The sequence below is a fragment of the Colletotrichum gloeosporioides genome (assembly GCF_011800055.1).
Source record: "Colletotrichum gloeosporioides strain Lc1 chromosome Unknown consensus_65, whole genome shotgun sequence".
NCBI classification, from domain to species: domain Eukaryota; kingdom Fungi; phylum Ascomycota; class Sordariomycetes; order Glomerellales; family Glomerellaceae; genus Colletotrichum; species Colletotrichum gloeosporioides.
Genome location: NW_025544710.1, coordinates 134,577 through 162,243, shown reverse-complemented (window position 1 = coordinate 162,243; position 27,667 = coordinate 134,577). Strand labels below are relative to the sequence as shown.

Below are 27,667 nucleotides of genomic sequence, written 5' to 3'. Positions count from 1 at the left end.
TCTAAATAAGACGACTCTTCTCTGTATTAATGGCAGAAGATCTGACTCTCCCCAGATGCCCCATCTGGATTGCTCCGTGATTTCGGCCTCTCAGTCCTCCAATAGGGCGCTCTCGCGCATGGACTTTCGTGGACCCAATGCTCAAAAGGGAAGAACGAATTTTCGAGATGTGCTTCCGAGTCAGGGCTATCACGTCCCTACGGTCCCTTGGAGCAACATTGTTCGATTCGGCATCTTCCCCACGCTGAAGACTCGTGCCGTCTGGGGTCAATGTCCACCGCTAGTCAGGTCTGACTCGGGCCACTGGTTTGGAGCTCCATCTGCGCGATCGAAAATGGACAAGGCCAGATAGTGGGATCTTAGAACGTCTTCAAGATGGGGTACGAACGACAGGAGATGCAATCAAGCTTTGCCAAGCGATCTGGCAGACAAGGATCCTCGAGAGTGGCCCCAGTTCAGCAAATTAGCAGTGGGACTGGTCTGGCTCAGACTGCCGAGGGTTACAGCGAAGGGCTTCAAGCTATCGTGGATCAGCTGGACACTGGCAAAGGTATTGCACAGACTACGTACAAAGGGCTGGCTTCGACGCGAACGGAAAGGCCTGGATGCAGGGGCGGGACTTGGGATTGACATACTGATTGAAGCAGATCTGGCTGTGCAGCTTCAGTGACACCGGAATCCACGGAACCCGCGATAGTTACAACCCGAGATAATTCAGTCTACATTTCCAATGACTACACCCACAAACATGAATGCACTGAAATGCCTTCCTGATAAAATGGGTCATGCGGGGACTACCGGCATCAATGAAGAGCTCCCACCAAAAGCACTGGACTGGTTGTACGTGGTAGGCTCTATCTCTGTCACTATTTTATATCTTTTGAAACCTCAATTCTGGGTTGTATTACACTTTTCAGGCTGTTGTTCTCGAGGCTCAAGATGTTTTTTTTTTCTTTTTTCAAAAAAGGAAAGAAAGAAAGTGTGCGTAATACTCGTACACATTGTCATTCACATTTGCAGCTGCTTGCTCACGAAGTATCAAACGTAGTCAAAATGTGTTCGGTCTAACGATTTCTATCCTATCTAAACCCTAATCAGTTGAGATGTTTCGTGCTTGCGGGTGCATACTGGCCTACGACCGCAGCGAGTCACATGTGGCTATGCAAACTTGGCTTCGTACGGCGCAGTCAAGCCAATGAAGTCAGCCCGGGTGTGCAGCGCAGCCTGATCTTGGCTGACTTCGCACATATATAAGTGGGAAACCCCCCTTCTGAGCAACCCCGCTGCGCTCGTTCTGACAAGTCATCATTTCATTCCTTCGCCTCCACGATTTCTCTTTCATCGACGATATGCGCAGGAAGCATGCAGCCGCGGCGCGGAACATCGCCTATCGGCACAGACGTCGCAGTCCACGACAGGGTGCTGTGAAGACCGCTGCCAAGATTTCTTACAACTCTCTTTCGGGGACTCAGATCCGTCGTTTGCGCATCAAGCCTGGCAGGGAGAGGGTAAAGTGCCAGCTTCGCACCGTCGACAATATACGCAGGAGGCATGCAGCCGCGGCGCGGAACATCGCCTATCGGCACAGACGTCGCAGTCCACGACAGGGTGCTGTGAAGACCGTTGCCAAGATTTCTTACAACTCTCTTTCGGGGACTCAGATCCGTCTTTTGCGCATCAAGCCTGGCGGGGGCAGGGTAAAGTGCCACCTTCGCACCGTCTACCTCAGCGAAGACCCACGATACCATGCACTGTCCTACGTGTGGGGTGACTCAAAAGATATGCAATTGATAAAAGTCAACGGGTCGTTATTTCCGGTCACAGTCAATCTGTATGACGCATTAATCGCATTCCGGGACATGCCCGCCGACAATATCCTCTCGCCACCTTTCCTCATCTGGGTTGATGCCATTTGTATCAATCAGCACGACGAGAAGGAGAAGAACCGACAGATTCCACGTATAGGACACATCTATGCTGCAGCGGAGCGGGTCATTATCTGGCTGTCTTCTTACATCCCGTGGTGGTCTGATCAAACCGATTTACATACGGGATTCTTTCACCATCAAGCAAACACAAGGCCATCCTGGCCTGACTTGGGCAAAAGTGAAGTCACCACCGCCGAAGATGCAATAGTGGAATTTGATCATTTATTCACAAGTTTTCAACGACATCCTTGGTTTTCTCGAATCTGGACTGTACAGGAGGCTGTGCTCACAAACAGATCCCCCATCTTTGCCCACGCCTTGGATGGATTCGTCTGCACTGCGACACTTGACTGGATCGATGGACTCGCGAGAGAAATGAAGCACTCTGATCACGGGCTTGCATGGGATAACTTAGTGAAAATGAGATCATGGGCGCAGCAATCGCACTTGTCACGGGACCTGATGGATGAAACTGCCGGTTCAATGCTTGTGATGCTCTTGGGCCTTACCAAGCTGAAAACGTCTTCCATTCTGCAAGATCGCATCTACGGGCTCTACGGTCTACTGCAGACTTTAAACACTCGGTTTCCTGAATTGCGGTTGCCTCTTGTCGATTACAGTCGCCCCCCTGGACAGGTTTTCACCGATATCACCAAACTCATTATTAAACACACCGGCGACTCCATGTTCATAAAAGAAGCGTCCTATGGGCGTCGGGTGCCCGAAGCCCCTACCTGGGTGCCAGACTTCTACTTCATATCTTCTAAATCCCGATTCATCCCATTTTCGGATCAACCACCGGAGCTTTCAGACGATGGTAAGGTGCTCATCGTCACTGCGAAAATAATCGACTTCTGTGAGATTGTTACTCCTGTCAAGGCGTACACATACATGGCTACATTCGAGGACAAAAAGATGGCAGTCATCGAACGCATCAAAGAAATCGAAGACATGATCGTTAGACCATTGCTGTCTCGTCGTTTTGTGGATTTTGAATGCTTTTGGCCAGCCGTGTTGTCGAATGTCGACTTCAAAACTCTTGTCAAGGTCCGCGAGGCTGAGTTTGATGGCGCAGAGTGGCTCAGCAATGAGCGAGTAAGGGACTTGCAAGCAGCACTCGAGCAATCTCGTTTCTTTTCCACCAAAGAGGGCTATATTGGTAGATGTAGTGATGACGTACCATGCCAATCTGGGGACGTCATATGTGTCACGTCGGCGAGGGAACCGTTCATAATTCGCAGTAGAAATGCTAGCGATCAGTACGAAGTGATTGGGCCAGTGAGTTGGTATGAATATGGGCTCAAAACCCTTGATAGGGGGACTTTCAACCGTATCCAGCTGATATAGAACGGACCTAATCGCAAGTAATGCGCTGGAAAGCTGGTTCTCTTGTTGCCTGGAGCAGCCGGTCGCTCATATAGCAGTCTGATTGACATCACTGACACTCACAAGCAAAGCTCAAGCGAATACCCCGTGTACTGTAGTCTAGAGCAGTCGGTGGTATATGAAGGGCATCTCACCAGCGTTGCAAATAGGAGGTTGCTCTAAATTCATGAGATGCCACCACCATTTGATCGATTGCTTTGCGGTAAAAATATTGGGATTTCAACGACCAATGCCTAAGTTGACAGAAACTCATTGATTACTCTGTACAATAATTTTACACAACAAAGGAAATATCGACTTGGTTCATTGCATTCTCTCGTCTAGCGCACGTGGTTCTCGGCACCTGTCATTGGTGGAGCTCACAGACGAACCGGGCCGCGCTACGGCGCGGGGAACGCGGTCCAAACGTCGTCCGAACACCACCTCTCCGGGCCGTCCGGAACACTCACACTCAACCACCCGCGACCATTCAACGACACGTAATATCCCCTTCTCACATCCCAATCCCAGCGACGAATCTGAACTCTTCGACAGACTGCCGATAGCTTTCACACTCTGCAAATAGTCAGACCCCACCAACTCATCCATCTGTCATGAACCTGGCATCCATTTTAGCACTCACCCTCCTCTTACCATCAACGTCCACATCCAAAATCCTTACCATGACCAACATCACCCGTCTGGACCCAGCGATCCCCCTCGCTCCCTCCCCACTTCCCGACCGGGACGCCATGGACAGCGTCCGAATCATCAAGGCTTTCAAAACCCTCTCGCGCTCCAACATCTCCCGCCTCAAGCTCATCAAGAAAATCCCTTTGGAAGGCGACCTGTGGGAGCCGGAAGGCATCGTCCGCCTCGCATCCCTCACGGCCACCGATGACGAAGAACGCTTCTGGGTCTCCGCGGGCGAATACACCACCCCGACCTCAAAATACCCCAACGGCGAGTGGCGCGACGGCACAGACCGCACCCCCGGCGCGGGCTTCGCGCATTTCGTGGTATTCGACGGGCGGGGGAAGAGGTTGGGCGATTGGGTTGTGACCAAAGAGGGCGACATCGAGGTACCGCATCCCCCGCCATATCACGCTGAAGGGCACTGACGCGTACAGTACCACAACGGCGGGATAGACTACGACGGGAAACACATCTGGGCCACGCTCTCCCAATACCGCCCCAACTCCACCGGCACCGTAGTCCGAATCGACCCCGCCAAGCTGGAGATGGAAAGGATGTTCGCGGTGGGCGACCACCAGGGCGGCATCGTGCACAACGGCATCGGCACCCTCACGACCCTAAACTGGGGAGGGCGCAAAGCAACACGCTGGACCCTCTCCCCGTCCTCCTCAGTCTCCCCATCGCAGCAGCAACAACAACACCCCCTCACCCCGAGCGCGAGCGTCTCCCCCGCCACGGAAACGATCAACCCCTCGCACTGGATCGACTACCAGGACTGTAGGTACCTAGGCGACCACGGGAAACATGAGGTGATGCTCTGCTCGGGCATCGCGACGATGGCGGGCGGCGTCGAGGTCGGCGGGCTGGCCATCGTGGACACGGAGACCATGGTGCCTCTGTGGGAGGTGCCCTTCATGGAGAGGACGGAGGCGCAGGGGGTTTTGGTGACGAAGAACCCGATGGACGTAGCTCTTGTCAACGGGCGGGTGAGGTTGTACTTTGCGCCGGAGGAGGGGGAGAGTGTGTTGTACGTGTATGAGCTGCAGTGAGATGATTACGGCACGTTGGGATGTACAATGGCACAAGACAAAATCTTAATGATGAAACTAATCTATTTGGTCGGTCAAATACTAACGACACACTGGAAGCCATCCGAACCATTACCGGAAGGTGACTATTTACGGTATCACACATCATACATGCTGCCCTGGCGTTCAAGCCAGGCATGCTTTAACCCTAACTCCATGATTACTCCGTCATGTACATCGCTGCGTATTGCCAAGCAGCGAACGAGAGGCAGGCCCGCTTGTCTCGTCCAACCCATAAATCAAAACTTCGTGACTGGCTTTTCATCTAAACGGTCTTGCCGCCGCAGTCGGGGATGATGACGCCCGGCTTGAGGTTGCGGTCGACGTCCATCAGACCCCACTGGTCTTCCCACTCCTTGTTCTTCTCGTTGAACTTGATCTTCCATGGCTCGTCAAAGGCGGAAAACCAGAAGTAGTTGGTGCCGTTAGTCAAAGCAGGACACACCCACTTGTCAAGCAACTCGTTCATCTCATCGACGCCGGCGACTGACGCGTTAGGGCAGCCTGTAGCCTGGCCATTGCCGCAGTTCGTGCCGCCCTTGCTAGGCCAGCCGACCTCTGCGATGACGTTCTTCTTCGTGTCCGACTTGAAGAAGCTGCTAGCCTGGTTCTCCCAGAAGGCGTATGTCCACATGGCGGCGTCCTTCGCATTTACTCCGGCGAAGAAGGGATGAATGTTGGCCATAATGTAGTCGCTCTTGGATGCCAACGATGATGTCCAATCGTCGCCAAGGTCAGATGTGGCAACCGGCAGGCTCAAGCTCTTGGCGGTCAGGTTGGTTCGCACTTCGCTAAGCAGGGTTCCCAAGGCTGATTCCGTCATCTCCTGTCTGAAGAGAATCTCGTTGGCAACGATGACGCCCTCGAAGTACTTGTCGCCATACTCGTCGAGAATGTCCCACATTTGCGAAAGTTGACGGGCGTTGGTCGTCTCATTCTTATCCTGCCACACACCCATCCAGATCTTGATCGTGTCCTCCATCTTCAACTGCTTGATCGAGTGGATGAGCATCTGGGTCTGGTTGCAATCGGTTCCGTACAGGCGAATCGTGTTGGTCAACTGACTGAGGACTGCGACGTCGCGTGTGACATTGTTCTGCGAAGGGGGATTGTGGAGGCAATCCGGGTACTGGGTGTTAATCGGCGTGTAGTCCATGCCGGGGAAGACCTTGTGCAAGTTCTTGTTGTTCATAAGAGCCTGGATCTCTTTGCTGCTGATGCTCAGGTCGCCGTTGGAGTTGGTATCGTCGGATGCCGACTGCCCGTTACTGCTGCTGCCGCTGTCCCGATTGTTCCTGGACAGTAGCCAACCAGCCGTACCACCGGCGATGGCACCGGCAATAACAAGAATGACCACGATGATGATGCACCACTTCCACCTCTTCCTGTGACTGTTGTTTGACTTGACCCACTCGGATTGCGGCTTCTCGCCGCCAAGGTTATTGTTACTGCCCATCGGAGAGCCCTTGACAGGGTCATAGTACCCGTTGGCATTTCCTGTCCTGCCGGCACCAGACATGAGAGCGGTTGCAGCACCTGCACCGGCCCCTGCCGCTGCTGCCGCTCCCGCTCGGCTGTTGCCTGTGCGCTCGCTGTTGTTCGAAAGGCTGAGCATTGAGTTGCGTCCGCTGCGACTACGGCCGTATTCCAAGCCGTCGTCACCGTCGTCTGCTATTGAGTTGGGGTCAACAACGCCGAGGTGGTCTGCGTTCCTCTGGTAGTAAGGATGGTCGTTGTAGTAGTCGTAGCCGTAGGGTGTTGATGACGGCGATAATCTTGAGGGTGATGCTGCGGAAGCGCCAAGGGCAGTCAGGCTAGAGTGAGATGTGCGGTCGCTGTGGGCGTACGGGCGAGGAGCGTTGCTCATTTCATAGGCGTCGCCGCGTGGTTGGTTATAAGCTGACGGAGGAGCGTTGGGGTACTGGCCTCGTGGAGGCTGTGCTTGCCCGACATTTCGTATAGCATCCGCGCCGCTTTCCCTCGCATTACGCTCGGCGACGCTGTGAGCAATACCCGACATACCCCCTGCTGCGTTCTCGCTGAAGTTGTCGGCGCCAGGAGTGACATTTGGGTTAAGATTACTCTGTTGGGCGGGTGCCCAGTCGCGGTGGTTTGGAACCTGTGGTGAAGCCATGTGGGAGCCAGCAGCTGCACCTCCGACAGCTCCTACGGCGGCCGGGGGAACACCTTGGCGATCGTTCCTGCGCCCCTCTCTCATTCGACCAACGTTGGAGTCTGGATGGCCGCCTGGGTACTGTTGTGCCCTCAAGTCCTGTTGCGACTGGTAGTTCGGGGGCGGGCCGTTATAGTACTGTTGCTGCTGGTCGTGATACTGTTCCGGGGGGTAGGGAGAGCGCGGGTGAGGCCGGTAGGCATTATCGAGAGGCTCGCGCTCGGCGCTGCCGTCGTCGTAGTCGTATCGAGGCATGTTTCAGTGAGTAAAGGAAAGATGGCAAACGTCCCGCAACCCTCGTGGGTTGGAAGCCAAGAGTCGTCTCCGGATGGAGTTGGTGGACGGAAGCGGAGCGAGTTCGACGTTCAAAAGATGGGTTGAAGGGGAGAAAACGGCAGCGTGCGACGAGACGGAATGCGGATGCAATTTCAGAGGTCTTGGATTGAGGACTGATTTAATTGTGAGCGCGGTTCTGGCTGCGGGCGGCGTATGTTGACAATTCGTCTGATCATTCCAGTGCACGCAGCCGTGCATGCGACCGAGACAAGACCAGATGGAGAGGGATGCCAGAGGAAAGGAAGCGGCAGGAGCAAAAACAAGATCACTAACCTCCGTGCACCGCAGGTCGCCCGGTGACTTGAGGCAAAAGGGAGGCGGACGAGGCAAGCTAGTCGCGTCCGCCAAGTGCAATGCTCGGAGAGTTTGACAGCGAAAGGTCGTACCCGACAGCAGTTGTTTGCGTGTTCGTGTAGGTGAGGGTAAGCAATGAGCAAGCCGGGCGGTCGACGAAGGGCGACAGATGGATTGCAGGCCACACCAGAAGAGCCAATTTGGGGCAGTGAATGTCTTGTCTTGGAGCCCCTATTGCAATGAGCCAGACGTATGGCAATCGATTCGAAGAGGCGCAGGTGGGAGAGGAGCTTGTCGAGGTTGGAACAAGTGCTGTGCTGGGCTGCGCTGTGGGTGTGGAAGACGAGTGGCAGCCACGGACTGAGTTAAGGCGCAGGTACTCGGTATGGGTGAGACTAATGGACCGGACTACGTATTTCGGTGTTTCGCCCGAGGCGGCGCCGGGTCAGCAGTTCGTATTTTTGCGTCTTCTGTGCGGCTCCCGGGTTGGCGTTGCGCTCGCTCGTATTCCTGCGGTTGTTGCTGTTCCTGTTCCTGCTCTTGTCTAGACCCCAACGAGGTCAGTTTCGGCTGCGCAAGATTGGGAAACGTGGGCGCGGCGGATGAGGGAGCGTCCGCCTGTTGCTGGCGGGTCTGGAGCAGGCAGATGGAGAGCAGGAAACAAGAAGAGAGGGAAATTGCAAACAGAAACGGTTCTGGTGGAAGAACGAGAGGGAATCGGCACGGGAAATTGGAAGAGGTATCGGGTATGGTGGTGGTGTGTTGGTGTGGTGTGGTGGGATGGGTGGTGGACGTACCTTGGTCTTGGTCGCAGTGAGATGCACGTTCGAGAGTGGCTTGGGTCTTGGAGTCTTGGGGTCTGGTTTGCCAGACGGATCCTTGGCCGTGGGGAAAGATCTGCTACTGCTGTGCTGCGTCGGATGGTCGCAGGCTAACAGAGTGGCATGGAGAGACAGGAGGAGGAGCTGCTGCAGTGTCACTGAGTGTTGGAGATGTCGAGCGGCGGCAGATGGCAGACGGCAGAGGCAGAGGCAGCGGCAGCGGAGGGAAAGATGGATGGATGCAGATTGGGATTGTCGATTGCAGATGCCAAATGCGCACACCGCGTGTCTGTGTGACTGTGAGACGGTGACAGATTGAAGGAGCAGAAGCAGGAAGGGAGGCCGTTGTTTCCTGATTATTCTGATCCCTTCCCGGTGTGCTGCATAGATAAATTCTGCAAGGAGAAGGGACGGAGGAAGGGACGGCCAAGAACCAGGAAGGTAAGTAAGGTACCTCCTGCCTTCCTCCCGCCAGAGTCTCCTGCCATTCGGATTTTGAGGAAACACGGCCAATCACGAGCGGGGGTTTTGTTGCTGAGGTGCCTCCTTCCACAGAAAACACAGAAAAGTAGGAAGGCAGGACGCCGCCAACCTTCTCGCTTTCCCCCTCCAACCTCTGCGAAAATGCACCAAAACGGATACCGCAGTGACGACCAGACAACGATGACAACATCCATTGGATCCCCAGGACAGGTACCCCCACTGCAGAATCTGGGGGAGCAGGTACCTGGCCCTGTCTCCTCGTCCCTCCCCGGCTGCCCTGCCTGGTGCTTCCCTGCCCTGCCGCTGCCTTTTGCCCTGGGCTGGTCCAAGTGGCTGCCGAGTGCCGCCGCCTCTGTGGACCGGAGACTCGCAGCTTGCCTTAAAAAGAGCAGGGCCCCGCCCGGTAGAGTAGACGAGAGGCAAAGCAATGGGTCCGGTTGAGGAGGCACGGAGCAGTGAGCACACATACAGCAAGAAAGGGACCGGAGAGAAAAAGCAAGGCAGCGACAACCAACAGCAGAAGCGACAGACAAGACAGGGCAGGCCAGGGCAGGCATCGTATCGCAAAAGACGTCACTGAGGTCCCCGTTCCCAAGCAGCGACAAAAAGTGCGATAACGAAGGCGATGATGCCAACTTCAGGTTCAGCGCCCCCATGAGCTGAATACTTGCTGAGTTTATTGGAGTCATGTGCCTTTTGCGCAGCGGCTGTGCAGACATTCAGCTCTGCCCGTCCACTGTTCTGTTCCCAGTTTCCACCAGACTCCCCGAAGAGCAGCCGCCATGTCGCAGCTCCTCCCCCTATTAGCACCTCACCCAGGTCAATATGCCCCCGAGTCTCAGCACTGAGGAGGAGGCGAGCACCAGACGAGTGTGAGCGCAAGCCGGGATTCTTTCTTTAGTGGGTTGAGGCCCTGTGGGTGATGTGGATCGTTTGGAGCGGCCGTGGTTGGCCAAGCGACCGTCGGCGCTTCCCTTGCTCTTCAACCCGTAACTGCGCCCCAGTTCTCTCGAAACCTGTCGACGATGCCCTCTTCCTATTTGCTGTCGCTGTCTTACCTAAGCCAGCCAGGAACACTGTGAACCAGCCTAAGCACCTGGTAACGGCCCGTTCAACCCATCCCCTGAAGATCAACACCATCGAATCCACCACCAACCACGCCTGCCATCACATCCCACCACCGCCGCCGCCCATCGCTCGCCCCCCGCGGACCTCGACTCTGCGGCGCCCATCTGCCCCTCCAAGCGTCACGGTCAGGCTGTCGCTGCCCAGTCATGGCGAACAGACGCGGGAATCGTGGCCCGGCTGCTCGGCTCGTTGGTGCTGGCGTTGGCCAGGCAGGGCTTGGGACGTCTGCCCGTGCGAACAGCACCTCAGCACTGGAGCACCAAATAATGCGATGGACGTCACAAACAAACACCACCGTCGGCATTCCACCCGTCGACCTATCCGCACCGCAACGGTCAATGATCAACCGCCATCCCAACATGCACAATGGAAATCCCTCAATCCATATCATCATCAAATTCCCATAAACATCAAACCCCGTTTTGCAACCGCACCCGCGAATAAGAAACCAGAAGCCCGGGATCTCCCCTTCCTCAGGGCCTCTGCAACCGCCAACGTCTGGCGAACACCCCTAACCAAAACCACCAAACATGAAGCACACTGAAGCAACCCTCTCCTCCGCTAGCAACCCCGTCCCCTTGCGATTTGCGACGCTGATCCATGTCGACGCATGACATCACCAAATTGCTCCAAACAGGATATTCCCTCTCCTCTTCCCCTTCGAGGCCGCCGTCCCGTCTCGACGTCTCGACTTTTGGTCCGATTACCACCCTCACGAATCATTGGGCTTATTTTTTTCAGACGATGTGGCTTCAATGCGACGCAGCAATTTGGGACAATTGCACCCCAAATTCCTGCGCGAAAAACAAATAGCTACAAGCCACATCTCCCATTTAGCGCCACCATTTCTCAGCTGCGGCGCCACACATCGGCTACCCAGCTGGCAATTGTTGCCATCATCACAGGCCCAGCCATCAGAAGTTCAGAACGCATGCAGCAGCCTGATCTCAATCACGACAGTTACGCAACAGAATCGTTCTGCCAGCAAGCGTAAGCATGCACTCATCCCCTCTCCGCGTATGTCCGTGGCATTCGCCGCCGTCTTCCCACAGCTCGTATCGGCGAGTCAGACTTCGGCGTCCCCAAAAATCGCAGTGATGGTTGTCGGAGGACGCCAGCTCAGCGCCCAGAAATAGCAGCACAGCCCAGCTCAGCGCGCCAGGGCACCGGCTCCGGAAAAAAAAACACAGGGAGCCTAAATAGATCCGAGCCCACCCACCTCCCCACGGCCACCAACACGGGAATGCGGAAGCGGAAAATGCGCTACCCATTTTTAAGGTACGGCAGACAAGGGAGGCAAACAAGCTTCAAAAGAGGCTCTGCCACTATCTTTGTGGACTCAACGGCCACAAGATAACCGTAAATGCTTACATTGACATTGTTTGAGTGACAACAAAGAGATTTGAAACTGCATTCAGCATGGATGCGAAAACGCTATAGCTTCTTTACAACCTCAACAGTTACCTCATATAAGTCGTGAACCTTATGTTTCTCCTTGTAATTACTGTTGTGACCTAGGCCATGCAACCTGAGCGCTTCGTTAATAACCCTAGTCCACAAGTCATGGGCTACAGGAGTCCATGTCATGAATCTAGACTCTCGAAAAGCATGCAACTTTCCTCTCAAGCTTGGCGCAATGATGAATTGCAGCAGCTTTGCGTGGCGCCGGCATATACCGCAAATTGAAGTGAGTTGTCGCCATGATCTGGAACTCCCTTGTGGAGGTTCAAAGGTCCTGCACACTGAGAACACATCCCCGTGGACCAAACCGTGGAATAAAGCTCTCAAACACGGAAATCATACGTATCAGATACGAAGATGAGCGAGGTTGGCATTGATTCAGATTCTGGTATAAGATATTGATCAGAGCTTCAACGTCATAGGTAAGCGGGAAGCATATCGTCCATTTTCCGCTTCGGATCGCGTTTTTAAGGCCTGTAATAGGACCATAAATTGGTTCGGCAAGACTTTAATACATGGTTTGTGTTTGAATTGTAGGACCGAAGTCCAGAATTGGTGTGCGATAGTGCAGTTGCCGGATTCAACGACTGATTTCAGCCGGGAGTTTCCATCTGTCACAAGCGGAGGAGGGGTATGTTGCGGGGGATGTGGTATTTATCAAGCTAAGAACGACGGAATTGTAAAGGTTTTACTCTTCGGGCGAATGGTGGACGTAGACGACGACGGAGACGATAGAAGAGACCGAGGATAGCGAAGACGATGGTAGTGAAGACGACGACGGAGGACGACGGCGAGAAAGGAGATATTAATAATGATAATGAGTGGAAAATTGATATTCCTCCACATGGGATACGAAAAGGAAGGGCTGATAATCAATGGAGAAAAGTGTTTAAGGCCGGAGTTCGTGTAAGTGAGAGTTGCGGAACGGGGTAACGGTTTCTGGTTCAACCTGCTTACTAAAATGCCATGGGCTTCTGCTTTCTGATAAACTCGTAAGTGCCATGGCCCGAGTTGAGTACCTATGGAAGGGTCAACGTCAGTATTTATCTCGGAGGAAGGAGAAAGAGCTCGGTTGCCGGAGCAAGCCCCGTACGCAGGCTGCTTTCCAGGCTGACTTCAGCCATGTGCTAGTGCTAGAGCCGTTTGCCCGAATGCCGTGATTCCTGCCAACATCTTGATATGCATTCAAAATCCTATGGAAGCGCGACAATCCCAGGTATCGGACATCTGCCGCATCCTCTATTCTCGTTGAAAGGCTTCAGATAGTTCTAGGACATAATTTCTCGGCATCCATGACAGCTTCCTCATGGAAAACAGCCGCCACGGATGAAACTCCCTCCTTCAAGCCGGCCACCAACTCTCGGCATGAAGTCACGTTTATGACGTCACAAAACACGAGTTGGGTAAATGGGTTTATTAAGACCACGCAAGCGTCCGCTTGGGGAACATAGGACCAATAGAGAGCATTAGCAAGTCTATTCATTGGTTCTTGGCAGCCTCTCAATGGTCTGGAAGGCGGTCATGTAGGAGGACTCCAGAGTAAGTGCAGTATGCGGCGATTGATGGCGCACAAGTTTGTCTAGGCTGGATACTGGATGTTGGGACGAGTACGCCTTATGATCAGCCATGACTGCGCATGCTCAATGCATGATATCATAGCAATGAAAGAAAACGAATAGAGTCGGCAGCCTCCAAATACAAAGTATCAGCCGAACCAATAAGAACCTAGCCCATGACCATACAGCCGCAATGCAGCTCACTGGCCCAGTCCATACGATCTTACCCCACACTCCATCAGCAATTGCCAATGCCTCCTTTATCAACTTCAAGTTGGGTGTGCTAAATCCATTTCTGACTCAGCCAATGAAATGTAAAGGCTGCCTGGTAGGATTTGAGATCAACTGGAATGGCCAAAACTTCAAATACTACGGGGAAGAAGCCCCAAGCCCGTCGAGCTTGCTTCAAAAGCATTGACGTATCGACCACACTGAATAATAACAGCTTGCCAAAAATAGAGCCACCGTCTGGTCAAGCTATGATAAGATGGCTGACACGATTCATTTGAGCTCCGTTCCCACTGCGGCTGCTTTGGTCTTCGCATTCTGGCTGCTCGTTGAATTCCGAGTACAGCACATGATGAAACAGCGCGAGAATCAGCAGAGAAGAGAAGAACGAGACAGAGCACGACAAGAGCGAATGCGCCAGCAGGACTCGAGGCAACTAAGACTGATTCACCTGATCAGACCTCAGCAGGACAGGCATCCCCACGAGACCCAAGGACATTTCGACGGCCAACACCAGCAACCAGGAGTGCAACCAGACCTTGGTCACCTTGCTAGCTCTCCCGCGCCAAATCTGCCACCACCATATGAGCACCACGGGACCATATCGTACAGCGTTGTGTGCGAGAACTGCCGAAATTTCTTCCGTCGTCGGCATTCGTATGCATTTCGAACCTTTTCAACTTTCGGTTTACGGTTTCTTCAGAAAGTTGCACAATACGATCGGCTATCAGATACACACAGCATGTCACTATTTGCAGTACGACAGAACGCGACGACGAAGGGATGTTCTGTATGTATGTTGATAAGCCGAAATTTCAAAAACGGCATGGTGTCTAAGGACATGCCGGTGGTCTTCGAATTCGATGATCTGGAACGGGACTACGAGCTTTCTTCACGTTATGTTGATCTCTGGATCATGCGATGCAACGAATGTAAGGTGGCTACGCAAAGCGAATTGTAGACATTATGCTAATCATTGTAGATGGGAGAGAGTTTCTCATGGCCTGGGATAGGATTTACAACGACATGGGGGGAACTATCCAAGAAACCAACGACTCTGACGTCAGTCGAAACCTTGTCCGTCAGTGGCATTCTCACTGCTTGGGAAATCATGAGCAGTGTGAACTCCGCCGCGCATCGGGCTCGCAAAGGTGGAGACCTACCCGACTAATATCTTTCGCTGCGTCTCCTTCGGGGGCAAGAGACGAAATCAAATTGGTTGACGGAGCGTCTCTACCGGACAGCACCTCGTACGTAGCGTTAAGTTACTGCTGGGGTAAGGTTCACGCTCTTCGTTTGTTGGCATCAACGGAGGTGGAACTTCGCAGTGGATACCCAGTTTCTCGACTTCACAAGACATTCCGGGAGGCAATTCAAGTCTGTAGGTGGCTGGGCTATGACAAGCTTTGGATCGACTCGCTTTGCATTGTCCAAGATTCAGTTGAAGATTGGCAAGCAGAGTCACATAAAATGAGGCTCATCTACGCCCAAAGCGTTCTCACAATTGCTGCCGCCCATGCCAAAGACCCGACGAAAGGTCTGTTTGTGTCTAGGGATCCCAAAACAGTTAGACCGGCTATTGTACGATGTAACTGGAGGAATCCAGAATCTGTCGAGCCTCATTGCGTCATTGACGTGGATCTTCGTCAAAGGGAAATTGATCGCTCAACGCTTGCCTCTCGCGCGTGGACTATACAAGAGCGTGTGCTCTCACCAAGGACTCTCTCGTTTGGGAAGTCGCAAATTTTCTTTCAGTGTCAGGAGTCAGAATTTTGTGAATCATTTCCAGAGTCTGGCTTTCCACACCAGAAAGAAACCAAAGTCTTCCAAATTTGGGGCACGAGGACTAGGCCTGAGAAAGCGTGGCATGCTATAGTCAAGGAGTACTCAACCGCAAGACTGACGAAAGAAACCGACAGAGTACTGGCAATAGCAGGTGTTGCAGAGGTAATGCAAGAAAGACTGCACGATGAGTACGTGGCCGGCTTGTGGAGGAACAATCTACCTATCGAACTGCTTTGGTCCGCCTCACAACCCGTCAAACCTCGCCCTGAAAACTGTATTGCGCCAACATGGTCATGGCTATCCGTCAATAGTAGTGTGGATGTCATGACACAGGTCGATCCAAATCACTTTCGAAGGTCCTTGATCACTATTACAAGCACCAACGTCGATTTGGTGGACCCGTCATACCCTACAGGCAACATTTGCACAGGTGGAACTCTTCAGGTCAAAGGTCGTCTCAAGCATGCGGAATGGGATCTTATTCCGAGCCACTGTGCATATGAATCTCAGACATACCAGGTTACCTGCGAAGGTTTCCTCGCATCTCGCCACAGTTTGACGGATAAAACGGAAAAGCCCGACTTATGGACAGATGTCGACACTTTGAGTCCAGGGTTGAACAAGCTGAAAATTAGTCTGTTGCCCATTGCAGTCTTCATTGAGCGTCAAGATGATCCCGAAACGCCCGCCCCTGTCTTCGTGGAAGGTCTGGTGTTGACCCTGAAGGACCCAGCTGCACGAAAATACGAGCGTGTAGGACGCTTCAGTGCAGCTGAAAGACTGGCAGCATATTTATTCTTGGATGGATTGCCGAAAGAGAAGACCAAGACCTCTTCTGAACATCATCAGAAACGAATATGGGAATATCGTGGTAAAGTTGAAGGATTCTCATTTCAGGGAACGCGGAAATGGACCAGAATACCCGAAAGCGACATCGTCATCGTCTGAGTGAAGCAAGGGTGAGATACACGGATGACTCGGCTCACTTTTTGCGAAATAGTGGGAGTTCCAATTATACATCATGATGTAATAACCGCTTTTCTTCTCAAATCAATCCAATCAGAGTTCTGCCTTTCTGATCACAGTTACTACGATCTCTTTGCTTCTACTCGCGGCTAACACCTCAATCGCTTAGTATCGTCCACGATGTACCAGCCAAGTTTAATTTGACTTCGGTTTGCATTCAAAAGCCTTTTCGTTCTCTATTTGTGGCAGTTAATACCAACAAGGCTGGTTATTGATACGTGTGATGCGTGGTAAAATCTGCATGTCTGTCGGAGTTCACCTCTTTGGACTTTCAAATCTGATGTCCTGGGACGGTAAAGGTCGAAGGAATGTAGCTGGCGAGTACAACATCACCATCAAGTCACCCACCCTTCCTCCTTGGTGAAAACCTTAAACCTTCACGCATATCACGCATCTATCTATCACGTATTTAAATATCACGCATCTCCCGCATCATTCACCCTTGCTTTCAAGCTGGCGGGCATACTGCAAAAGCATCTCTGGACATCCCTCATAGGTCCCATTTTGGGGGCAACGGCCGCCATGGACATCACCTCCCCTACGCCTTCAGGGCCGACGACCAACCATCGCCGGGCAGAGCCTCCCCCGTATCAGTCGATTTCCCATGCACACCGTGTACAGCATTTTGACTCGGAACAGTGGCAGGGCCTCGAGCCGACCGCTTCTTTCGTGTGGGAATCGCCGTACTTCGGCAAAGCCCATGCGGTAACCGGCAAACCTCACTGGGAAGTCAGGTTACGCGTGAAAACACGTGATCTGCGGCGGCTCATGCGAGAAGGCTTCCAATGGGATATGAGCAACTTCGATTTCGAGGCCACATATACTCAGACACATCTTGGTGGCGAGAAGCCGTCTCTGTTCAAGAGGGGATGGACATGCAGGCGAAACTTTTTCTTATCCGACCTACGAGACAAGCCTTACTGGACAGCGAAGTTGACCGTTTTCGCTCGGGAGATCAGCGTCTTGAAAGATTTCGACGTCACGGATATCACGCCACAAAACATGAGTTGGGCGTGTGCGTTTGTGGACGCCACGCAAGCGTCCGCTTGCGGGATACCTAGGACCATTGGAGAGAATCAGCCATTCTATTCATGGGTCCTTGACAAACCTTCAGACACTTGGAACAATATTTATGGCGACTTGGTACTGGATGGCTGGTGGCCATGGCCGAAAGCCGACGTTCATACGACGTAGGAGATTGCCAGAATATACTTACTTTTATTGAGCGGAGGAGATGGTCTTCTGCTACTTGTGATTTTGGAAATGTAGGAAAACCTTCTGACTAACTCGAGAATTCTTTTTAGTCGTACAAAACTCCATCCGATCAGAGAAGCCCCAATCGCTTCCCGACCTTATCATTTTGCTCCATAGCTTCCATAGCCAATGTTGGTGAGTTGCATCGTTCTCAGCTTTTACAAAAGGTCATCCTAGAGTGGCTTTGCCTGACACGTATTTCCTGATTTCATCTAAATCGCGCGGCACATGCATGGCAGCTGACAGCCTGTTCAGTGAGTGGGGGCCATGGGGCGGGCATGGTTGGCAACGCTGGTTGCCTCCCTGCAGGGGTTCAAACATTTTTGTGTAGGCTCTGAACGTTGGCAGCGGCAAGTGCTCTTAAATCGGAGGCACATGCATCTTTAAAGGCTCCCTCTCTTCACAACCAAACATTTCAAGCTCTTCCTTAGCCTGTTTTTATCAAGACTTCATAGCGTCGATAATGGCACCTTACGTTTACAAACCGCTTACCAAGCCGACGCGCAGAGACCACGCGTTCCGTCTCCTAGACATCCTCCCATGCTCCGCGAAGGATGAACCCATCAACGTTCGTTTACGGCATGTGCGCCTTGAAGACAAGCCGCAGTACGAATGTCTCTCCTATTGCTGGGGCGAAATGGCCCAAAACCACGAAGTCAGCATAGTCTCTGAGAATGACGACGATGAGCAAGTCGGATCTATCAAAATTCGAGACAGTCTTCACGGAGCACTCGCAAGACTGCGCGATACTACGAAACCACGCACCATCTGGGCAGATGCTTTGTGTATCAACCAGCAAGATATGGAAGAACGAAGCAGCCAAGTGTCTATCATGGCTCTTATATACTGGAATTCGCATAAGTTGATCATCTGGCTCGGACCCGATCCAGACAAACAGGCAACTCCGGCGTTCGAAGCTTTGAAACCAATCTCACAAGCCACGTGGGGGAAGACCCTCAAGTTGACGAATGAGGATGTCGACAAATTCGACCCCGTAGTTTGGGCAGGCGTAGGAAGGTTGTACGATAACCCCTGGTTTCGACGTGCCTGGGTTCAACAAGAGATTGGGCTGTCTCGGAGCGCCGCGTTCTACTGGGGTGAAGCTGAACCATATGGTATCCACGACTTGTTTGGCTTTGACATATGTGCAGACTCTCAGGAAGGCGGCAAAAAGGCCAAGCAGATCTACATCAGAGATGCTACTGCTGTTAAGAGTACACGAAACATTTGGCTCGAGTACGGGCAGGCAACACAGCCAGGATGGAAGAAAGGGGACGAATTTCACAAGTTTATCAAGTCAACAAACTTCCTGAATCTGCTTTCGAAAACATTCTACTGCGAAGCGACAGACCCAAGAGATCGTATTTACGCCTTTCTCGGACACCCAAGTGCACGAAAGCAAGATGCGTACAGTGACGTCGAGAGCGAAGACTACATGATCACTTGCGGCGGAAACGCGGCCCATGCTCCGATAATCATCCCAGATTATTCAAAGACCACCGAGGAAGTATTCTTGGAAGTAGCCCGGAAATTGTTCAGGCAACATAAAGATCTACGTCCTCTTGGCGCAGTCTGTCACACTGAGGAGTCGCTGGCATCTGTCATGCCAAGCTGGGTACCACTTTGGGACAACGCAAGTCCATGGTTCATACCCATTGGAGCATGGGTCAGTCAGTGGAAAGACCGGGTTAGTTTGCAGAACACAGAACCAGTGAGGATCGGACACCGAGAGCTGCTTGTTGATGGCGTGGTTGTCGCGACAACGACTCAGTGTCGAGAATGGACGGACGCCCTGGTACAAGAGATCGCACGAAAGATTGTACCAAAGGGCGGCTGGTCAAAATTCGGGTACAGGTCAAGGAGGCTAATGTGCCACACGAACGATGGGCTCGAGTGTTTGGTTCCAGATGTGACCAAACCCGGAGACGAGATTGCGATCCTAGTTGGAGGTTACTCTCCTTTCGTCATCCGTCACGTCAGTGACTTGGCTTACAAGATCGTCGGCGCTTGCATTGTATGCGGCTGGAAGGACAATGAGCTGAGTCGTATCGCGGAGCGCTATCGTAATAATCTTCAGCAGATTGTTCTAGTCTGACTTTCAAGCTCCAGATCTCCTAATACCTGTAGTCTTGAAGTAGCACACTTCTAAGCTCTGTCTTCGAAGGAAAGAAGCATCTTCTCGTTGGAAAGATCCCAAATTCCGTCTCTCGAAATCCCTTAACTTAGGTAGACATGGAAGCAAAGGTCAAAGTGAAACAGACGCGCACCTGACTGACGCCGGCGCATGTTGCCGAGGGCAGACACAAATAGATAATTGATATGACTCTGCGGTCGTGGGCAAGTGTTCTAGTTTCGGTTGAAGATCGTAGATGAATACCAGCCGGCTGTGCCTAATGGAGATGATCAACGGGATCGCAGAACTCTTTGCTTCTTATGCATCCTTACATCAATTATATGAGGCTTTTGGTATGATTTATTCTCAAGTTCATTGACTCGCGCAGGTCGCGTAGGCTTTCACGAATGAAGAAGCCGGCAACGGATGTGTTTCCATTGAGTTATTGACGCTATGCTGTATCGCGGGGTTGGCCCTGCGACTTTATAAAGGGCACGGCCGTGCAGACGGGAGGAACGTAATGCTTCCGACGACGGCCCGCGCAGGCAATTGACTTTCCATTCTAATTTAAAGTCACAAGATGATCACGAGTCGGTTTCCCAGCCTTCAAAGTACGATGTGTTTTCATGATGCAATGTCAGTGCTAATTCTGACAGCACTCGCTTACAGGGGTTGCGGTGGCGTTGGAGATCGCGACACATCAATCAAGATGCCAAGCACCAGTCATCAACGGCAATGCAACACATGCAGAAAATCATCTCAAGTGGAAACTCCAACCTAGATCCAAATGCATTCGGACGATCCTCCGCGGAAGAAGACCGGAGATGAACACGACGGTGGGCCGGCCGGTTGAGCGGCAGCTCCCTGAGACGCGTGCATTCAAGCCCCCATCGCCCCCCAGCGTTCCAGAGCCCCCTAGCTCAAACCAGCCTCCGAGCGCAACGGCTCCGCAACTCCCACGAGAGGTCTCAGGGATTGGTGACTCGGTTGGTGTTTCCCTAGACTTCGACACGAGGAGTTGCGAGTACGCCAGGTGATCTTTGATATCAATTGATCCTGCATATGCACATACTTTCTTATGCTGATACAATTGAGTTTTCTTGTCGCTGTAGAGCACGAGTAAAGCAGCTGTAGTGACGAGCGCAAGTCAAAAGAGCCTCAGTCTTTTCAGGTCCCTGCGTGCCGTGCCTCGTTTCACATCTGCCCCTGCACGGATCAAACGGTTCGAACATGAAACACGTCAAGACACAACTACAGACGTATCAGCACCTCTGCTTGGCTGCTGACGAGATGACAGGGGGCAATATTGGCCGATGTATCGCTTCTGCATCGGGTAGGCGCCCAGGTACAAGCGTTGCATCGCGAGATTCTCGGGGTGTTGGAGGTCTTCTCAAACGGATGGTGCAGCCGAGGGGGGTCGTTGGTGGACTCCAGAAGGGGGTCGGCAAGCTTTCAGAGGAGAGAAGAAAACTGCTATTGTCCCCCGCGTTTTAGCTTGTCATGTCAGATTTCTTTCTCCTCTGTGTGGTGGTGAAGACTTGCATTTTTGGATTTGGTGATTGGACAGGCAAAAACCTATTTTTCTTTTTGAACTTTGAAGTATCCTCGAGATTTGACACAGCGACACGATGGCTCCTAGAACGAAGCACTACGAGAATCTCCCCGATGTTGACGACCACGACAATCGCTCCAGCACGGAAGTCGAGGAGGGTTTGATGCATGAGGAGAAGCATTGGCACTCGATCGATCTTGACGCCAGCCCGTCACCGAAGAAGACATGGTGGAAGCAGACCAAGGCTCTCTTGAGGCGATACCGCTGGCTCATCGACACCCTGCTCCTCCTGACAAACATCGGTTTGAGTTTGGGACTGAGTCTGTTGATGTACTATCAATTTGAGGATGCCAAGTTCCCTGTCACTGTCAGGCAGGTTGGCGGGGATTACACTGGTGCTGGACCAATGTGTAGGTCACCTGAAGCAAGATGCAGACGACAGGAACGCTGACTTTAGGCAGTTCCCACGAAGGTTGTGTCATTCGCGGCAGACTACGCGTATGTCCCGCCTAATGCGACTGAATTCATGAGCGATGCTACATTGAGCCAATGGAGGTCGTTGCTGCCAGGTAAGATGTTCGTTGGCCTACATCGATGTTCAATACTAATCTCATGATAGTTGGTTCGGGATGGAAGTGGGTTGGTAATGACCCATTCTTCACTACATCAATGACCCATCAGCTGCACTGCATCGTGAGCTTTGCCCACTGATTATTGCACCCACGCATCAGCTAACAACATGTAGTTCATGATGGGCAATATCTTCTCGGGCCTGACGACAAACAACATGGACAAGGTTCCTACGGACTACGTCTCGCACTACTTCCACTGCGTCGATTATCTGAGACAGGCAGTCATGTGCTCGGGTGACGTTGCGCTTGAGCCGCATGAGATCACTGATTCTGATGACAACGGTCCGCAAGATGGAAGCTGGAACGGACAGCATGTGTGCAAAGACTACAGCCAGGTCATGAAGTACCTCGACAGTAAGTTTGAACCCGAAAAAGAGACTTGAATTTCGCTGACTGGCCCTGCAGAACAAATTGCCGAGGGCGTTCGTGTTGTTTTGCCGATAGACGATTAATACTTAATTTGGTTGTTTTTTTGTGGATTCATAGCGTTCAACGGAGTCAAAGCTCAAGATATCAAAAAGAAGATACAGTTCGAATAGACTTTAGAAGAGTCGTAATTATTTGCCAGTTATCTTATTGATGAACCTGCGCATTTTTGATTGAGGATGAATTCAACAGGGCTTATAAGCCATTGCTGTGAAAATCTCACTGCAACCAGGACTTGACAACTCTATCAAGGCCTTCGGCCATCCACGGCTCCTCGATCTTTGACTCATGGTCGAAACCATGTTCACCAGGCCTCAACGCCAAGTGAAACTGCAACTCAGGGTCCAACTTCTCAACCTTCTCTTTCAGCCTGATGCTTCCGGTCGCCGGCACAACAGTGTCGTCCTGACCATGCCATACGAACACGCCGCCGCGGGGGAATCTCGCTCCATCATCAATCTTGTCAAACGGGAAGAGTTGTCTCTTCTCAGTGTCCAACAAGTGCTTCGTCAAGCCGTGGTGCGTCAGTCCGAACATCAGCCCGCCCCTCTCAAATCTCGAGTCGTCGGAGATGATCGCGGGGATGGTCCCCTCGCGAATCTTCCTCATATGATCCTCCACAATGCTGTACGGCAACGGCCCGACGCCGAGGGTAGGTCCCTTCGACCCCTCCAAGAAATGCGGGTCCTTGAGGTCGATGCCGGGGTAGGCGGCCGTGCAGGCGCGGATCTTGTCCGGGTGGAGCAGGCCGGCCATCAGACTGATATACCCGCCGGCGCTGTCGCCAGCCGTGAGGATACGGCTAGTATCGACGGCCACCTTGCCCCCGGTCTTCTCTTGCACGAAAGATGCGAGCTTAGTTTGTACCCAGGTGAAGTGGTCCTCGATGTCGGACATGAGCTCCTCCATGGTGGCTTCCGGGCAGAGGCGGTAGTTGGGACTGATGATTATCGCGGAGTGGCGCTCGGCAAGCTGGAAGTACCATGGTTGGAAGAAGGCTGGGAACATGCTGGAGGCAGCGATGAAGCCCCCGCCATGGTAGCGGAGAATGATCGGGGCTGGAGTTGTAGAGGGCTTTGAGAGGAGCTGCTTGGGGATGAGGACGTTGGTTGTGATTTCATGGCCTGAGACGGTCTTGTATGTCGTTGTGAGAATCTCCAGGTTGTCGAACCTGGAAGTGTCATCGGGGTCCAGCTTAATGCTCATGTTGGGGGACTGTTGTTGGCTTAAAGGTTGATTGTGTTCTCAAACTTGGAGTTGATGTTGGACTTTGAAGTTCAACTGCAAGTGCGCTTATGTAGTTGAAGACAGTCTCAAACTTGCGGAATCAGTTCACATCCGAAGCCGCGACACTCATTTATCTCCGGAACTGAGGTGGGGTGAATGACATAGCCCTGTGGCTCCGTGACTGGAGACTGCCAAGTCAAAGTGGAGATGTTTTTCAAAACGTGGTTCGTTGCGTGGCTTCTGCAAATGCCGGCAACAATGCCGAATATTTTATACTCGAATGCGAAGAGCAATTCTCGGTGACAACTCGTTTGAAAGTTGGGCCAGTCGGGCTTTGAACGTACGGCCCAGGGGTTGACCCTGGCGAAGTCCGGGGTTCAAAGTCTAAGTTGGGGCCGGGCGCGAGTGTCTCCCAACTAACTCGCGTTTTCGGGATGCGCGGCTTGGGGGAAAATCATTAAGGCCGTGTTGAGGTACGGAGTTAAGGTTTAGATTGTGCACGAGTAGACGTTAAGTCTGGCTAACTTTTCAGAAGTCGTTGTAGTTGACTTCTAACATGACCAGTGAGGTCAGAAATTGACGCTATTGCAGACGAAGCCCACTTTCCAAGAATGGCCGTTGTGCGAGAGCCGCAGCAAGTAAGGTTTCCGGTGGCTCATCTCAAACTCTGGATTTCAACGGAACCTAAGGATCTCCAATGCTTTACAGAGTGTCAAAGATGCAAATACGGAATGATGCAGCTAAGGTACCTAGCATCTGATCCAATCATGGAACGATACGTACCAATCTCAATTAAGCATAAAGAAAGGTCGAGATCTTGGGGACGAGCTGGAGTTCCCAGAATATCTATTGTGTTGAGACCAATGGCTTACGACAATTTGTGGTGTCGGTTTTGGTAACCCAAGGTAATGACCGACACCGACATTAAGCAATGGTTTCTTTCCTGCATGATCCCGGTGAAATTTGCTTGACGGATAGCGTAACCAAAACACGCAAACTAAAAGCTAATTCGCGTCACATCCCGATAGCTCTGTCATTATTACTTCTCGTAATCAAAGTTTTGTCGAGACATTGCTGCACAAGAGAAACAAGTGACTAAATGTGTCACAACGTTAACCATGATTCTCAGGCAGCATTCCTCCTTATCTTGGGCCTAGCTGTACAGCCGATTGATCCTAACTCTACTTGTTTCGAGCTCATCCTGAACTCCAAGTGGTACGAATGCAATTTTGCCAACATCTTCCTCGCCCTTCACATCGGCAATCTGGAATCGCACATGCCCTAGCGCTCTCGCCCTTTGTAGCCCATCTAATGCAGAGCTTTGCTCTATCCCTTCACCCTTGCAGTGCTTATTTGCTAAGGTCAAAGAGCTGACATAACCAAAGATGTCAGGAATATGCGTCCGAAAGCGTAGTATCGTGTTGGCGACGGCCAAACCCTCGAGCAAAGCCACAACAGCAAGGCCCAGCCAGAACCACGTCCAATGGCAGACGTAATGGGGACCAAGATCCTCTGTTACGGACGCCGGTGTCCGTAGCAAGTAGTCCTGAACGTCAACTGATGTCAGGTTGCCTGTAGCAAATACCACAGACGCGACAGCATACCAGAAAGTGTTCATGGCTTGCCGGAATCGTGTCTCAAAAACTGCCAACGGAAGCTGATATAAACTGAGAAGTTGTTCAGTGTTGTCGCTCACGAACCCGTCGACGATGAAGTGCTCGGTCTGGCTCGCCTGACCGATGTGGTACGAACTGCCCATCCCGCAGAAGTGCCCGCCACGCATGATTTGCAGAATGGGCCCAGGGGTTTTTAGCTTAGCTGGCACTCTTCGGGCTGCTACTGCCTGACACACGTTTCCGGTGCAAGCCACCTTTGTCTCAAGACCGCGAGGCAACATGGTACACGTCGCCAGAGAAACAGGGAATCCGACTTTGGGGTACGATGAGGCTGTTTTTGCATATGTTTGCGAGCCATAGAAAATTGTGAGAGGATGCGTATTGTCGGATGCGAACTGAGTCCATGAGGCATTAGTAACATAAAGAAATGTGGTCGTCAAGCCAGTGAAAGGATGCGTCGTGGGAAGGACTATGGAAGTAGTTCCATTCGGGAAAGTACCGCCACCCGCAGGATTGACCACAAGTGGTTCCTTCAGGTTTTTCTTGAATGTCTCTGTGTCTGTAAATTCCAAGGATGAGCATCGGACATCCATGTCAATCGATGAAACTACCATTTCAGACGTTGTGCCCTCCGAGAACGCTTTGAGGGGAATTCCAATCAAATTGGCGTAAGTGGAAGTGTCGCTTCCGTTGGTGATAGACCTCCATTCAGAAGTATTGGTACCGCTTACATCGGAGGCAGGGATCGATGTCTTCGGATTGCCCCAGACATCCCTCGGCGATCCACGTACTTCATGGGAAGACGAAAGTGAAGAGAGATATACCGATGTCACTCTAGAGAGCATCGATGTAGAACCAGATGATGACTCCAACCAATTCTTGTCCAAAAAGTCGGGACCCAGATAAGTTGCAAATCGAGTGGACTGAGCATAGAAGCTTTGCTTTGATAGTAGACGTAGGCTGAGCGCCTGGCCACCAAGAGGTGACGAGGCCCATAGGAGGGCCGTGGTGATGCCGACGATGCCAAAACTTCTCAGAATAACGACGCGTTCTAGCGCTGAGAATAAAGAGCTTGCACCAGACAGGTGTTCCAAAAGCTTTTTCAATTGCGTCCTGTAAGCCAAATATTCTCGTGCGATATACGTGTTCGGGTATGAAGACTTACACGGAGAGACGCTCCCTTTTGGCTTCGATATAAAGCAATAGACTTCATAGCCCTGCCACATATGGCAGCAAAAGCTATGGGAAATATGGTGGGCGACAGAAGCAGAGCGTCTAAGATTCGATCGCCCCTGACTGACTGCGGCTTTCTGTGCTGCATGGCTGCGGATATCAGCAGAACTGTATTCAAAAGTCAACACTACTAAACCCATAGTTCTTGTTGTTTGCTTGCAAGCCTTACAGAGAAAGGCTATAGGCAAGAGTGCTAAGGCGACATCAAAGATCAGACTTAGCCAAGACCGCCGTAGCATTACATGCGCCTTCGACGCTGGTTTGTTCTCCCCCACGGCCACGTCGGCCTTTTTGAGTTTTGATTGGTTCAGACGTGTTAGTGGGATATACTCAGACTCAAAAGCGTCATCAATGTCGCCACCATGACTTCGTCGCCAACTATGAGACATTGTCGAGGGTTTGAGGCGGTATTATTGTCAGTGTTCATTAACTTCTTCCTAAGCTCAAACTTTTGGTTTGCAAGGCTATCTGTTGGCATGCAACGGGGCCTCCTTTATAAGCTTCAAACAAGGTGGGAGGGCACTGATTGAGATTTGTGGTGGTCGCCTTCCACCAATCCGTGGGGGAATAGACAGCCAGCCCCATTTCCAGCATAGAGTCTGGGACTAATTTAGCTCAATGCACCGCCCGGTTGGGGGTACATGCAGATCATCAGGCAACATCAAGACAATGCAGACACCAGTAGAATCGCTTAGAAAGAGAGAAGCGAATGTTGGGCACTTCATTGGCTTGAACCTTTAACATCGGATCAGTCATCTGCCCAACTTCTGCATAGTGCCCGTCATCTTACCAAGGGTGCCAAATCGGCGTGGTAGCGCCAGGCTGAGGACCGCACACATCCATATAAAGCTTGTATGTGACCCTTAAAAATGCGGCAACTGGCGTCCATTCTCTTCAGTGCAGAATGATTTAATGTGACACGCTAATAACGATTCCGCCGCATCTTAAAGCGGCAAACACTTTGCCCTGCATGACTAATTTCAAAGCAGCGATTTGAATTGTGTTGCCCCCCTTTCAAAATTAAAGAAATAAAAAAAAGGATCAACTGCTGAAACAATAATACAAACGTTAAATCGGCCCAGCGCACACAATTCAAGCTCCAATTCGAGCAATTGTCATCGGGGAACACCTAGGAAAGTCTCTGGTTTGGAGGTAAAGCATATGGTTGCCGGACAACATGTCGCCACAAGCACGACCCAGTGCAGATTCATGACTTGACAAAAGTCTGCAATGAGAGGTTGAGGCC

The 27,667-nt window shown here is 51.9% G+C and overlaps 8 protein-coding genes and 1 pseudogene across 9 annotated transcripts; 6 read left to right on the top strand and 3 right to left on the bottom strand.

Moving 5' to 3' along the window:
- Nucleotides 1-1,349: 1,349 nt before the first annotated feature.
- GCG54_00012310 (uncharacterized protein) lies at nucleotides 1,350-3,275 on the top strand (the record flags this gene model as incomplete). The annotated part of the gene is made up of 1 exon (XM_045412188.1): nucleotides 1,350-3,275. The coding sequence occupies one exon, from the start codon at nucleotides 1,350-1,352 to the stop codon at nucleotides 3,273-3,275; it is 1,926 nt and encodes a 641-aa protein (XP_045261223.1).
- Nucleotides 3,276-3,976: 701 nt separating this feature from the next.
- Nucleotides 3,977-5,038, top strand: GCG54_00012309 (uncharacterized protein; the record flags this gene model as incomplete). Its single annotated transcript, XM_045412187.1, has 2 exons — nucleotides 3,977-4,375; nucleotides 4,424-5,038. 2 exons carry the CDS (start codon nucleotides 3,977-3,979, stop codon nucleotides 5,036-5,038), a joined length of 1,014 nt encoding a protein of 337 aa, XP_045261222.1.
- Nucleotides 5,039-5,342: 304 nt separating this feature from the next.
- GCG54_00012308 (putative glucan endo-1 3-beta-glucosidase btgC) lies at nucleotides 5,343-7,505 on the bottom strand (the record flags this gene model as incomplete). The annotated part of the gene is made up of 1 exon (XM_045412186.1): nucleotides 5,343-7,505. The coding sequence occupies one exon, from the start codon at nucleotides 7,503-7,505 to the stop codon at nucleotides 5,343-5,345; it is 2,163 nt and encodes a 720-aa protein (XP_045261221.1).
- An 8,161-nt stretch (nucleotides 7,506-15,666) lies between these two features.
- GCG54_00012306 (uncharacterized protein) lies at nucleotides 15,667-16,290 on the top strand (the record flags this gene model as incomplete). The annotated part of the gene is made up of 1 exon (XM_045412185.1): nucleotides 15,667-16,290. The coding sequence occupies one exon, from the start codon at nucleotides 15,667-15,669 to the stop codon at nucleotides 16,288-16,290; it is 624 nt and encodes a 207-aa protein (XP_045261220.1).
- A 600-nt stretch (nucleotides 16,291-16,890) lies between these two features.
- GCG54_00012305 (uncharacterized protein) lies at nucleotides 16,891-17,562 on the top strand (the record flags this gene model as incomplete). The annotated part of the gene is made up of 1 exon (XM_045412184.1): nucleotides 16,891-17,562. The coding sequence occupies one exon, from the start codon at nucleotides 16,891-16,893 to the stop codon at nucleotides 17,560-17,562; it is 672 nt and encodes a 223-aa protein (XP_045261219.1).
- Nucleotides 17,563-18,085: 523 nt separating this feature from the next.
- Nucleotides 18,086-19,717, top strand: GCG54_00012304 (uncharacterized protein; the record flags this gene model as incomplete). Its single annotated transcript, XM_045412183.1, has 1 exon — nucleotides 18,086-19,717. One exon carries the CDS (start codon nucleotides 18,086-18,088, stop codon nucleotides 19,715-19,717), a length of 1,632 nt encoding a protein of 543 aa, XP_045261218.1.
- Nucleotides 19,718-21,363: 1,646 nt separating this feature from the next.
- Nucleotides 21,364-22,371, top strand: GCG54_00012303 (uncharacterized protein; the record flags this gene model as incomplete). Its single annotated transcript, XM_045412182.1, has 5 exons — nucleotides 21,364-21,697; nucleotides 21,749-21,856; nucleotides 21,907-21,980; nucleotides 22,033-22,273; nucleotides 22,325-22,371. The coding sequence occupies 5 exons, from the start codon at nucleotides 21,364-21,366 to the stop codon at nucleotides 22,369-22,371; spliced, it is 804 nt and encodes a 267-aa protein (XP_045261217.1).
- A 193-nt stretch (nucleotides 22,372-22,564) lies between these two features.
- Nucleotides 22,565-23,551, bottom strand: GCG54_00012302 (putative carboxylesterase; the record flags this gene model as incomplete). Its single annotated transcript, XM_045412181.1, has 1 exon — nucleotides 22,565-23,551. The coding sequence occupies one exon, from the start codon at nucleotides 23,549-23,551 to the stop codon at nucleotides 22,565-22,567; it is 987 nt and encodes a 328-aa protein (XP_045261216.1).
- Nucleotides 23,552-24,725: 1,174 nt separating this feature from the next.
- On the bottom strand, nucleotides 24,726-26,509 carry GCG54_00012301 (annotated as a pseudogene). Its single transcript has one exon. A coding segment is annotated over exon 1 (1,784 nt).
- Nucleotides 26,510-27,667: the final 1,158 nt, after the last annotated feature.